Source organism: Adiantum capillus-veneris, chromosome 22 (assembly GCF_014529385.1).
Source record: "Adiantum capillus-veneris isolate H3 chromosome 22, ASM1452938v2, whole genome shotgun sequence".
NCBI lineage: Eukaryota > Viridiplantae > Streptophyta > Polypodiopsida > Polypodiales > Pteridaceae > Adiantum > Adiantum capillus-veneris.
The window spans coordinates 124,614,529-124,627,048 of NC_140952.1; the positions used below are offsets into that span (position 1 = coordinate 124,614,529).

At 41.0% G+C, this 12,520-nt stretch overlaps 1 protein-coding gene across 1 annotated transcript; it reads right to left on the minus strand.

The window, feature by feature from the left end:
* Positions 1–309: 309 nt before the first annotated feature.
* Positions 310–9,170, minus strand: LOC147430158 (uncharacterized). Its single transcript, XM_086494660.1, has 2 exons — positions 7,239–9,170; positions 310–922 (listed from the first exon to the last, which is right to left on the minus strand). Exons 1-2 carry the CDS (start codon positions 7,761–7,763, stop codon positions 485–487), a joined length of 963 nt encoding a protein of 320 aa, XP_086350786.1. The 5' UTR covers positions 7,764–9,170; the 3' UTR covers positions 310–484.
* Between the last annotated feature and the right edge of the window lie 3,350 nt (positions 9,171–12,520).

A 12,520-nucleotide genomic window follows, 5' to 3' on the forward strand; every position in this document is an offset into this window, starting at 1 on the left:
CAGTCTTGACCATGGGCTCTTCCTCTTTTATGTCCATATCGCCTAGGAAATACACACTTGAATCCAAAATGAAACTTAGCTATGTACACACACACACACACACACACACAAACACAAATGTATATGTATATATGTTTGTGTATGTATATATATGTACATATACACATGTATAGATATACACATATATAGATATCTATGTGTGTGTATTTGGATGTCAAGCCTTGCTTATACAATGCTTTGGCCTTCAAAGAGAGAATATATTTAGAACAATCTCTTGGTGATATTCATGTTATACGTCCTTTTTCAAGATAAGCTTTAACTTCTTCAAAATCTATATTATCATTTTTATGTATAAGGTAGGAGCTTATCAACAATTTTTAAGACAGTCCATATGACTTTATACAAAAAGATAAATATGTGAGGGAGTCAAAACTTTACGCAAGGTCAAAATATTCTGTTGTGATTTGGTGTTAGGAGAAGAGGCTCAAGTAGAGTTATTGAGTTTAAGGTGGTTAGAACAAAAAAGGGCATGAAGTTGGGAAGCATCGTCACCATCATCACTTTTTCCTATCAAGTCATTAGCTCCCCGCATGTGACTAGCTACTAGAGTAGGAGATGCTCCGATGGGGAGGCTATCATAGGTGTGAGTCATGCAAGGTTGCAAAGTGTTTTCTATCTCGTCTTTGGGTACTCTAATATTGCAAGAGGCAAGTGGTGGTGGTGAGGAGATCTGATGGCCAAGGAACTGTTGCATGTGCATGCTGTCTAAGTGTTGTCTTTGATCAAAGGGTAGAAATGCTCCAGTGAGATGTCCACATTGTTGCTGTTGTTGTTGTAGAGCCATACAACTTGCGGCTGCTATGCTTCTGCTATTTTCTAGCTGTGCATGAACAATATTTAGCTCGGCTTGGAGACTTTGCACCTGCCCATGGCCATCAACATAAAAATGTTTATCGTTTGATCAAGCAACATTACTTCATTACCTTTGTTTATCATGCGAGCGGGAATGCTCATGCTGCTCCCCAAAAGAAAAGACACGATCCTTAACTAATGACACTATCAATGTAGCTATAGTTGTCATGGTTTTGTTTGAAGCACCTCCCTCATGAAATCCATCTCAAATTGTGTAAGTGTATCACATGAGCTCACCCAAAGGGTTTTTTAAAATTTTCAATAGCTACGAAATTACATTTAAAGGAGGGGTATCAAAATTAAAAACCAAAAAAATAGCTACAGGTCTACGAAGGAGGAGGGGTCATAGAACTTGAGTGTAGAGGGCGGCCAGTTTTACAAATACCTCTTATGTGCAAACATTTAACTAGAAATCAAATCTTGTTCTCTATGCAAGCACATCACCTCCTTAATTGCTAATAATGTTAAAAAAATCTGTTTTCTTGACCATGTTTTTTCTTGACCATGTGTTAAAAAAATATATCTTCCACAACCGCGATTTTATGCCAAAATCTAGGATATTTATAAATAAAATGCTCATTTTTAAACCTTGAGAATCAAGGTGCATTGATTGCTAAGGGACAAACATATTGTTTTAAATAAAATCATGCAAGACTTTATTAGAAAGCAGATAGAAAAAAGGAGATAAGAAATTGAGTTCATCGTTTGCACATATATAAATTAATCTACTTGCATGGATTTGGTGGTTGTTTTTTTTTTTTTTTTGAGAGGGGGGGGGGGGGGGGGGGGGGGGGGGGGGGGTTTTTAAAATTTCAAATAGTTACATTATTGCATTTAAAAGAGGGGTACAAAAAATTGGCAAAAAAGGTGGAAGTTTATGAAAGAAGATGGGTCATCTAATATATGGTAGAACATGTGTGTAGAGGGATTTTACAAAATATCTCTTGAGCGCATATGATATAAACAAATTTTGAAAGGCACGGACCCCAAGTATTAAACCATGCTCACTAGAGAACTAAGGCCTTACTTTCACAAGAGGCGTCCAATGAAGCACCTATTTGCTCCTACATCGAATATATGCGATATTGCGGCTAGCTAATCTATATGAGTTTTTGTTTTTCACCCTGAAATTTATTGGTTAACCCTATCTTTTTTTTTTTTTTGGCCATCAGCCCTCAAGCACTACATGTGCCTTGAGGGGGTTAGGGTTCCATCAAAGACTTGTACACAGAGAAAACCTACCAGGTGTGTTACTCTTATCCTCTTGGGTGTTCTAAATAGCTCAAAGCATGCATCCATCCTTCATCTTTGTCAACTACCCCTCTTCTTGCTCCTACCATGTGAATGAGCTTAGTGCTTAATTGCATAATTTCATTAAAGAGATCTACCTCCAGTTTTCCCTCAAAGACTCGAAGGTTCCTGGACTTCCATACTTGGTTCAAGTAGCAGAATTTGATCATTTGAGTGCATACCATAACGGCCTGGCTATGGAAGATTGGGTTTGGAAGGTTGGGCTTTTCAAGAACGATCTATTCTTGGAAGGGAAGGTTGTGAAGAGCCAAGCTCTATTAATCTGCATGCAAATTGTTCACTTTTGCCACTTAAAGCAAGTTTGGAAGGCTAGGAATTGTTAGGTCTTTGAAAACAACGTCGCAATAGCTAGCTAGGAAAGCATGGAAAGCATGGAAGTGATCGTATCCATTGAAAAAAAATAGTACTACTCTAACAAGTGGAATCAAGCAATCCAAGCCATCATGGTCACAACTAGGTAACATCGTCTAAGGAATCTTCCAAAGTGGCTTACCTCAGTTTGGGGTTGTGTAGGCTAAGCTCCTTGATGTATTTTGTGGCCCCTAAAGGGCGCTCACCCAAGTTTGAGGATTATTGGAGATTACTTTAAGGTGAATTTGATACATCCACTCACAATTGTGAGTATGGCAGAAAAAAGATCATTGATAGTCCTATTATAGCTTGTTACTCCCAAGTGAAAGAGTTTGAAAGGTTTTGAGTCATAAAAAAGGTTATCATTGAAAAGGTTTGTTGCTGAGGATAAAATATGAGCCAACGACAAATATACAAGTCCAAGTGGCTACGTAAAAGCCTTGAAGCCTTTCTCTTTTGGTGGCTATATGGCTAAGGAGATTTTTCAAGCTGTTAATATGGTCAACCGAACAAGGATTTGGACGGCTATGTGATAAATGTTGAATTTAATCTTGAAGTAGCTCTATAGAGCCTAGAGACCTACTTTGCTAAATCAATTTTGCTATACAAATTAGTTGTGCTATCCTTCATGGGCAGACGAATGAAAACTCATAATCTCTGGGATTGGATGTCGGCTCTGCTTCCCTGCAAAAATGAGATCTCTCATTTCATAGCGGTGGGCAAAGGATTATATGTGGTTGCATGTGCCTCCGAGCAGATGGCTCATGATCTTATCATAAGAGGAGGTGTATGGGGGGCTTTGTTGTTTGTGTACGCCATGTTGTGGACAATAGAGTTCTATCCACACAAGACGTTAATGGAATTTTGTCCAGTGTGGGTTACGCTTAAAAATATCCCTCTTCGGTTGCATGATCATGCTCAATCCATTGCCTCTATGTTGGGCCGTGTGCTGCTCATAGAGAGGTTATAACGGATTAGATTAGGATTGGATGTTAAGGTTTGCATCTTATAAAATATGAGCATGCCCATTCCCAAATATGTGGATCTAAACATGGGACGTTTTGGAGCCTTTTGGAAAGACCTGGCAATTTCCTCTTTCCCCAATGCCTGCTACAAATGTCATAAGATTGCTCACTATGCTAGGAGCTATCCCTAGGCAGCGGCTATCAGCAAACGATGGTCAAATCCACTTGGAGGCGTGTTGCTAGGGATGTCACACCCCTATGGAAATGAATGCAAACATGCCGAAAGATGAACAATGAGACTGGGGCGTGCCTAAGGATATGTTGGTTGGGGATATTTGTCAGCCTACATCGAAAAAGTAGGTGGAAAAAAGAAAGCTTCAAGAGCCCTTGCGGTTGATGAAACCCCTATGCAAGATGTCTTCTTTGAGGGGCAAAAGTTAGGTCTCCACAGCCATCTTGTAGGTGTCTCTAAATCGTCCAAAAGTATCGGTCTAGTCAAAAAGAGAAAGAAAACGAAGAAGTGATCCTTTAAGTTTATGTCTATATGGGTTGTTGGCTCCCTGTAAAAGCCAAGTATTTGTAGGCCTTAAGTTCCCATGGCAGTGTTGTATTTTTTAATTTACTTTTAATACAAATATCCCATATGATGTGGGAATTGCAAAGAAAAAAGAAAAAGGAAAGACATTGGAGAGCCAATGCTTGACTATAAGATAACATGAACCACCTTCTCACCCATGACCATACATGTGTTATTTTCATTCTTATGTTGGAAGACCTTACAATCCCATGGGCATGTAAGAAATTGAATATGGAAGGTGCTATGGGTGGATATTGCTACCGGGATTAAGATATGAATCACATGGATAGGCTCTGATAGATGCTCAGGGTGTAAAGCGGCTAGTGACGATCCCCCTCACTTGCTCCAGAACTATTCAGCTATGAGAGGCTAGGGAGCAAAATATGTAAATGGATACAAAAAACCTGGAAGATAATGTTCTTCAAGAATGACCTTTTCTTGGGAGGAAATAATTGGAAGAGGCAAGCCATCCTAAGCTATACATAGATTGGCCGCTTTTGGTATTTCAAACAAGTTTGGAAGGCAAGGAACCGATGAAAACAACCACTCAAGGGCTAGCTTCAAAGAGATTATTCAAGAAAGCAGAGAAGTGATCATCTCAATGGAAACACCCAAGCACTCTGAAGAAAGCCATCAAGTGATATTTGTCGATTACCAAAATGTAGTTATCTAAGTAGCTCTAATTCGTGAGAGATGGACTAGCTTTAAAACATGTGTTACAACCCCTCAAGGCACCTAATACATTCCTTTTTGGGTTAATATAAATTATTCACTCAGAATTGCGAGTATGAAAAAAAAAAACAAGTGTGTCTCTACCCTAGGTGGTGTAGTTTATAAGAAACTACTCACAATATAGTAACTCCCCACTGTCCAAACGCACATATTAAAATCTTCAACAACTACTTTTAGAGGATACAACCTTCTATCATACATTGCAAATTATTTGTCTTTCAAGGGCATTTCAAAATATTTCTTCATCGCGTTAATCTGGATTTATACTTAGCAAGAAAAAGGTCTCTCCAACATTAGCTTTGGTGAATTTTTTTTACTTACAGCTTCAAATAGAAGAAACCTCTTCTATAATATTTATGACTAGTGCTCGAAAGAGACTTTTTTTCTAAAACACACTATATCATGTAGTTTGAGATTTTAGAGTCAATTTGAGAATCACCAATGTCTTTAAGATTTGACCATATGAACAAATATGAAACTATTTAAGACTTTCATAAGGTAGTACTTGAGAAACTCTTTTGAGCCATGCTCTCAAAATTTTGGCTAAGATTTGACCAGCTTGTTTTGAAAGTAAGAATTTGAAAAATTCTCAAATTCACTAATATACTTTTAAAACCTTGATAAATCTACAAAAGGAATTTTTTTAAAGGTGATTGACTATGCTTTTAAGGTCGTAACACTAGATTACCCTAAATTATGTAGGTTTTCTCACCTTCAAATTTAAAGTTTAGATGTGAATTCAATATTTGCAGGTGGGAGCTTTTTTAGGAGCTTTCACCGTTTTAACTCTAAGGAAATAATTTCTTCTTCCATTTGTTTTTTTTTCCTAGACATGATAAAGATCAATATCCAAATAATACTCTTTCTCTCCCTCCCTCCCTCCCTCTCTCTCTCTCTCTCTCTCTCCCCCTCTCCCCCGCGCCCCCCCTCCCTCCCAAAACAAAACTCAAAAACCCAAAAAGGAAAAAGAAAAACTTCCAAACCCTCCACAAAACCCAATTAAATACGTTATTTTAGCTTTGGGTTGTGCATATGGGTAAAATCTTATCTTGATTTTCATCGCTTGAAATTGCATAAAGGGTATATAAAGAATATTGGTCAAATGCACCTAATTCCATGCATATTGTCCTTGCGAAGCTAGGTGTCAATGTAAATGATCATTGGTTTCGTGTGCTTTTTGGGGGAAGATATAAAACCACATCATGATTTTGATGGTTCTTTCTATCCAAGTTTGATGGACCATACATAAGTCTGATGCCTTGTAATTCTAGTGTGTGCAGATATGGGCTTGGGATGTTCGCACCCTTTATGAAATCATTTAAATCATGTGCACTCAAAGGGTATTAAAAACATCATGTACTTACCTGCTATGCTATAATAAAATAACCCCATCTCTTTAAGATATTTACCATTTTTCTTTCAAAATGCATTTAAAAATCCTACATGTACAAAATAAAACTTTTTTTAATTTAAAAAATCACTTGGTACACTTTACATTTTTGGAAGTGCACCCTTCAGTGTAAGGCTTGTGTCTAAAGTAAAGGGGTCAATAGAAGGCAATGCACTTAAGGAAAAGGTCCTAATTTTGGGGAGGATTTTTCATAGATTTGAAATATAAAGAGTGCATTAGATTCCTCTAGAAAAGATGGATTACATTAATCAAGTTTTTTAAAACTTTTCTTCAATTGGTCTATTTGAGAAAGTTTAATTTTCAGAGATTTTAAGAGACTAGAGACACTCAAACCACAATGATAGTAATTTTTTAGCAAATCATTTGAGGACACCTAAGCAAGATTCCAAGCATATTCTCGATTTTTGTTACTCTGTTGGGTCTAAGTTCATCCATGGACCCTTTGGTGACCATCCACTTATTGGCCCCTCTACCCTAGAAACAATATGATGAGCAAATTCCTTTTTTCAAAAGCAGTTGTAAAATTAAATGTTCCTCTTGTATTCCTACTTGAGAGGAGTATTTTGTGATTCTTGTTGTAGCTCCATCGTAGCTTCTTGTTCGCACGACACTTGCTAGCAGTCCCTCTTCCCCTTTCATTTACTTTAGCTATCACTCATGCTTTCATAAGAATGTTACTAGATTCGCACTAAAAATTGTGTCCAAGATTAAAGGCACCTACCCTACCGGTACAATTGTGTTTGTGATATGAATATATCAAAAAATGAGATGTGTATGTTGATTAGTGTGTGTATAGAGATAATTATGTGTATTATAGGTGTATGTACATATATACTCACTTAAAAACAAACGTGTGTGTGTGTGTGTGTGTGAGAGAGAGAGAGAGAGAGAGAGAGAGAGAGAGAAATTGTGTCCATACGTGTATATGCATAAACATAGCATCTTAGATTTATAGGTGGAAAAAATAAAACGGACGCACCTGTTGTTGAAGGTCAGCGATTTTGGCAACACAGCCGTAGACAGGATTGGTGATGCGCGCTTGGGCTTCATAGGAAATTGTGTAAACAGCATCAAAGCGCTTGTGAATTGGGATGTTACGCAAGAGCTTGTTTACATTGCTAGCACCAAAAATCTTGTGCACTGCAGCGAAGCGTGCAGCTCCATGCTCTGCCCCAAAGTAAGGTGCAAAAACGCAATCCTTCTGACATTTACGTCTTAGGAATTTACATGCCCCGCATGGCGCACCGCTTCCGCCATAGCTCGTCGTATTACCCACATGGGGGCCGCCGGGAGATGCCATCGGTAGTGCTCCACCACCACTACTTGTGTACTCCGATGCGCTCGCCACGGATGCATCCTCTGCAGATCCCACATCATTGTAGTGGTCGATCTCATCGAAGCTTGGTGTTGGGTGATCGATACGGTCCCGTTGTGGGGACCTCCTTTCCCATCCCACTCTGCTACTGCATGTTGTTGTCCCCTCTTGCTCCCCCTCTTGATTCATTCTACCTTCCTCTAGTGCAATGAGCCTTTAGCTCCTAGTGGCTTCTTGATATAATACCTACTTTTAGTGGCAATACTCTTCCACAGTGGAAACTATTTCAGTTTGATTGATTCATGTATATGCTCTTCGTTTGAAATCTAGCTCTATTGTAATAAGGAGGCAAAGAATGAACCTTCCCAATGAAGTAAAGCCCTTTGAGAGGTATGCAATGTGCTCAAGAATATTGAGATGACCTTGGACGTGTCTGTTTCATGGTAGTCTCAAAGCCTTGTTTTATTGAAAAGGCATAGTGGGCCATTCCTTCATAGCGCTCATCATAATAGCTTCCTTGAGCTGAAGCAAAAAGGCACAAAGAGATGGAATGGGATGTTGTAGTAGGCACAATCTTAGGTTTAAGAATAGAGCATGCTAGGCATCACAGACGGACTCAAAATTATAGCATCAAAAGAGCTTGAATTAGGAGGAGTTTGAAACATAAGCTTCTTTAGATGAACATCTCAAGCTAGAAGACTACACACGATGCAAAAGGCTAGCGTGCACGCCCTAGTGGAAGAACTCAAGAAAAGAGCATGCAAGTGCGTGCGCACACACAAATGCACACATACAATGAAGTATGAGGGGGAGAAGATTCAAGACACGATCGGGTGCACAGACAATGAAGAGAGAAACATAGGCACTTTGAGTGTCTTTATGGAATAACAAGAAGGGAAGTATTGCACGCTCATGTGAGCGGGGAGGGGGGCATGGAAGCTCTGAGAAGGAAGGGGATAGCAAGGCGTGAGGGCCAATACAAAGCACCCACCATCACTCAGTTTTGCAAGGGTGGTGGTGAAGGGGAGGGGAGGCAAGCAAAAGGGGGAGGGTAAAGGGGGGCCTTTTCTAAGAAAGGGGGGGCTCGAAAAGGGAGAGGTATGAGAAACGGATGGATCAAAGGATAGGCTTAAAATAAAGTGGACAGGCCATTGCTTCAAAAAAAAGAAATAGGGGTTACGCATACATTTATTTACCTTTTTCCTTTAACTTATATTATATTTATAAATTTAGAATAGTATCCCAATCATTCGATGATTATTACTATTTTTGTCTCCTACTCTCTCTCTCTCCCCCCTGCCTCCGGCTGGCGCCGCAGTACAGGTACGGTAGAGCGGTACGCCCACAACACACAGAGAGAGAATGGGCGAGTGAAGATGCAGCGAACGAGATCTTCAGTTATTTGCCCGCAGGCACAGAGAGAGAGAGAGAGAGAGAGAGAGAGAGAGAGAGAGAGAGAGAGAGAGAGCTGCTTATTATATAGTGAAAGCCAGAGAGCAATAGAAAGGGCGACGAGGTAAATGAATCCGTTCGCTAGCATAGCCGCTACAGGTTTATACGGAGAGAGAGAGAGAGAGAGAGAGAGAGAGAAGCCCACTTTGTCCCTTCGGGAACATCTGATAAAAGAAAAGCACACTTCCACAAGGTAGATGAAAGCCAGGCAAGGAGGACGTGAGATTGCCTGCGCAGCCGGCATGCATTATCCATTACCAACCTCAGCGGCTGGCGTGGAGCCTACCACCAGCACCTCTCTCTCTCTCTCTCTCTCTCTCTATACAGACATACAAAGAACACAAAACCTCATGTCTGGTGCCTACCTGCTAGTGTAGAGAGAGAGAGAGAGAGAGAGAGAGAGAGAGAGGAGATCTCGAGGCTCCTACCTTGACGCTGCTGGTCGAGGCCTCCGCCTTCTGCCACGTCGGCCTCATGCCATTTTCCTGCAGTTGCCACGTATTCAGTCCCTTCCCCCTTCTGTCGGCCGCCATCCCCCCTCCCCTCACACGCCGGGCGCGTGATCCAGTTTAATTTGTTGGCTTGCTCAAGAGTCAAGCCAACATCACTTGAGCAAGCCAACATCAATGAATGAATGGGATTGAAAACTAGCTTTTAGGGCTCACGCCATGCTAATTATGCAAGAAATGCTCTCCCTTTTTTTTCCTTGACAACCAAACGGCATCCGCTTGTAACTCTAAAAATAGTGGTATTAAAGGTAAGAGCGCATGACCCGTCTTCCAGACTCTGGACCCAGAGAGGGGGCCCTCCGGAGGGGGTTTGTTTTAGATATCAGACTCTCTGCCGACATGACAGGGAGTCCTGTCTATCTCTCGGCAGAGAGTCTTGTCTATCGACAACCGGTTACTTTTAAGAAGGGTTTAAACCCCCCCCCCCCCCCCCCCCCCCCCCCCCTCCCCCTTAAACATTAAAACTGTTTGGACACGAACTAAGGATTGAGCAACGAAGTTATGCTAGTGGTAGAGCAATGGCCTCTCATCGTGTGCACTCGTGCTCAATCCCAGTGGGTGAATGGTTCGTGGTGTTTAATCGCTTTTTTTCATTGAGCATGTCACCGTTTGTGCAAACCAAGAGGCTTTGCGAAAAAGCTAAGCTTTCTTGAAATGTGACGAGCGGCATCGGGCCAACAGGTCAAACAATCGCCACTTGGATGACTACCCTCAAGGGTGCCACATCCTTTAGAGTTCGATATTTATAGAGAGCCGGCGGGGGCGCCAGAAGGGGGGGGGGGGGGGGGGGGGGGGCTGTGAGTTCTCAAAGGCTTGCCACCGTTTAGGCCTGAGTCACACTGGGATGGGCACGAACAAGCAAAACTTAGTTGGCGGCAATTTATTGACTGCGAAAAAAAGTTACAGATGGCCTCGCACGTTATCAGAGGGGCAGCTTAGACTACCCGGCCAAGTTTGCAAAGGCGTAGCCAACTATAAAAGATCGATGTTCGTGAACCCAAATAAGAGGACTTGAGCACTAACGAACAAGGAGGAGCAAACGCCTTTACATGTGGCTATAAACCATTTGTCGTAAGGCGCAAACAGATTTTTAGATATGGCCAAGTGGGACATGAAGCAACAGTCCACACTCCAAGAAGGAGACGGACACGTGTCCCAGTGTGGTAGAGACCTTAGTATACAGAGAGAGTAAGATGTTGAAATAGTTTCCAGATAGTCCCACTACTAAGGAAAAGGAAAACACCTGGCCTATAAGCCTATTGCAGCAAAAGATGGAACCTCAAGGCAGGGCTGAGGACATTGTACCTCTTTACATCTTTTTCTATTTAAATCTACTTGTACTTTCTCAAAAGAAGAAAAAAAAGGAATCTGCAATTATATAACAAAAGTGGAGACCTCAACTCTTAATTCTCATTTCTCATTGGCTGGTCTTGTTAAACTACCCTTAGTACCAAGTTACCAACGAAAAAGAGAGAGTATTAGGATTCAGGAAGGTTTCTATTCTTTAGATCTTATTCTCCCAAGTACTGCTAAATTGATTGAAATGATATATTCCAAGTACCACTAAATTGATTGAAATGATATATGGACATTAAATTTATCCCTCAAATCCTACTAAAGTGTAGGGAGACCCGGCTCTAATTGTAATATTGTATAGAAAATTACACATCAATAGATACGTATGGACAAGTAGTAGAAAACTTCATCCAAGGGGAGTGCACTTCCAAAGATGTCACTACAGCACGTGATTTTTTTGTTTTTAAGTTGATATTTTTATTTGTAAAATGTTTAAAGCTTAACACGATGACATTTACAAAAGCAAATTTTTATTGTATTTTCATAAAAATTGTAAATTTCTTAAAGAAAACTGATTTTTTTTTTCACCTCGTAGCATTGCCCATATGCACGTGATATAAATGATTATCTATAGGCAACCCCTCGAGATCCCATCGTCCATACCCTCGGCCCTTTGGCCTTAGAAAATTGTTAGGACGCGGAAGCATTTCCATAAAGTTGATGATGCAGGTAAACTTCATAATGATCTACGTATAGAAAACTAGCCTTAGGGTGATCGTTATAAAAGAAGAAATGCACATCATTGCTCCCGTCCTCCCCTTGCTTGAGGCCATCCTCTTGGAAATCTTATAAGCAATTGTAGACCATTGGGTTCAATTTGTTGATTAGTGCCACATGCCAAAATTCAAGGTGTTAATCAACTTTTTAATTGTAGATGGATGTTTCGAGAAGAAAAAACGAGAATGTTTTAACTTCACAAAATAACAAAATTAAGCGGCCTCAAAGATTTGTTGGTCTTAGGAGAGATATGTTGCTAATCTATATAACTCACCTCGCATGAGTATTGTAAAAGAGAGAGATTTGTCGCTCCGAATTGAGCGAACCCTAGTGTGTCTCTCTACTTGTTGTTAGCTTTGGCGTTCTTTGCATGAGTTGCAGGGAGGGCCTCGGGCGGGTCGTCCAAGGGATGGGAGTGGAAGGGATTTTTGGGTCATTGCTAAGAGTGGTGGTTTGACTCTTGTAAGGTCCATATTTGCTAAGCAGACAAGCTGGAGGCTTCCTTGGGAGAGGGACTCCTTTAGGTTCTTGCTTGGCCAAGAATTTCGGCTCCCTACCTCTTTTTTGTTGAGGGGATGGGCGGCTGCCGCCTCTTCTACTAGAAGGGATTCCTACTCGTCGTATTCAGATGGTTCTACATTTGTGGTGCATGAGCTTGGGGACACGGAGGATGGGGGCACACGTTTGCTTGGTGGTGCAGCATGTCGGGGTCTGTGGTGGCAACCCCTGCTTCTTCTTGGTCCGGTGGTGCTTCGATGGGGACATTTACTGGTTTGTCTGTGTGCTACTTGCTTGGGCAACTTGTAAAATGGTCGGTTTCTTAATTCATATATATAATCCCGACAGTGCTGGCTCTTTTTGGTCTTGTAATGGTTCTTGGAGGTCTGTATTCCTAGCTCCTCTCTGGGCGTG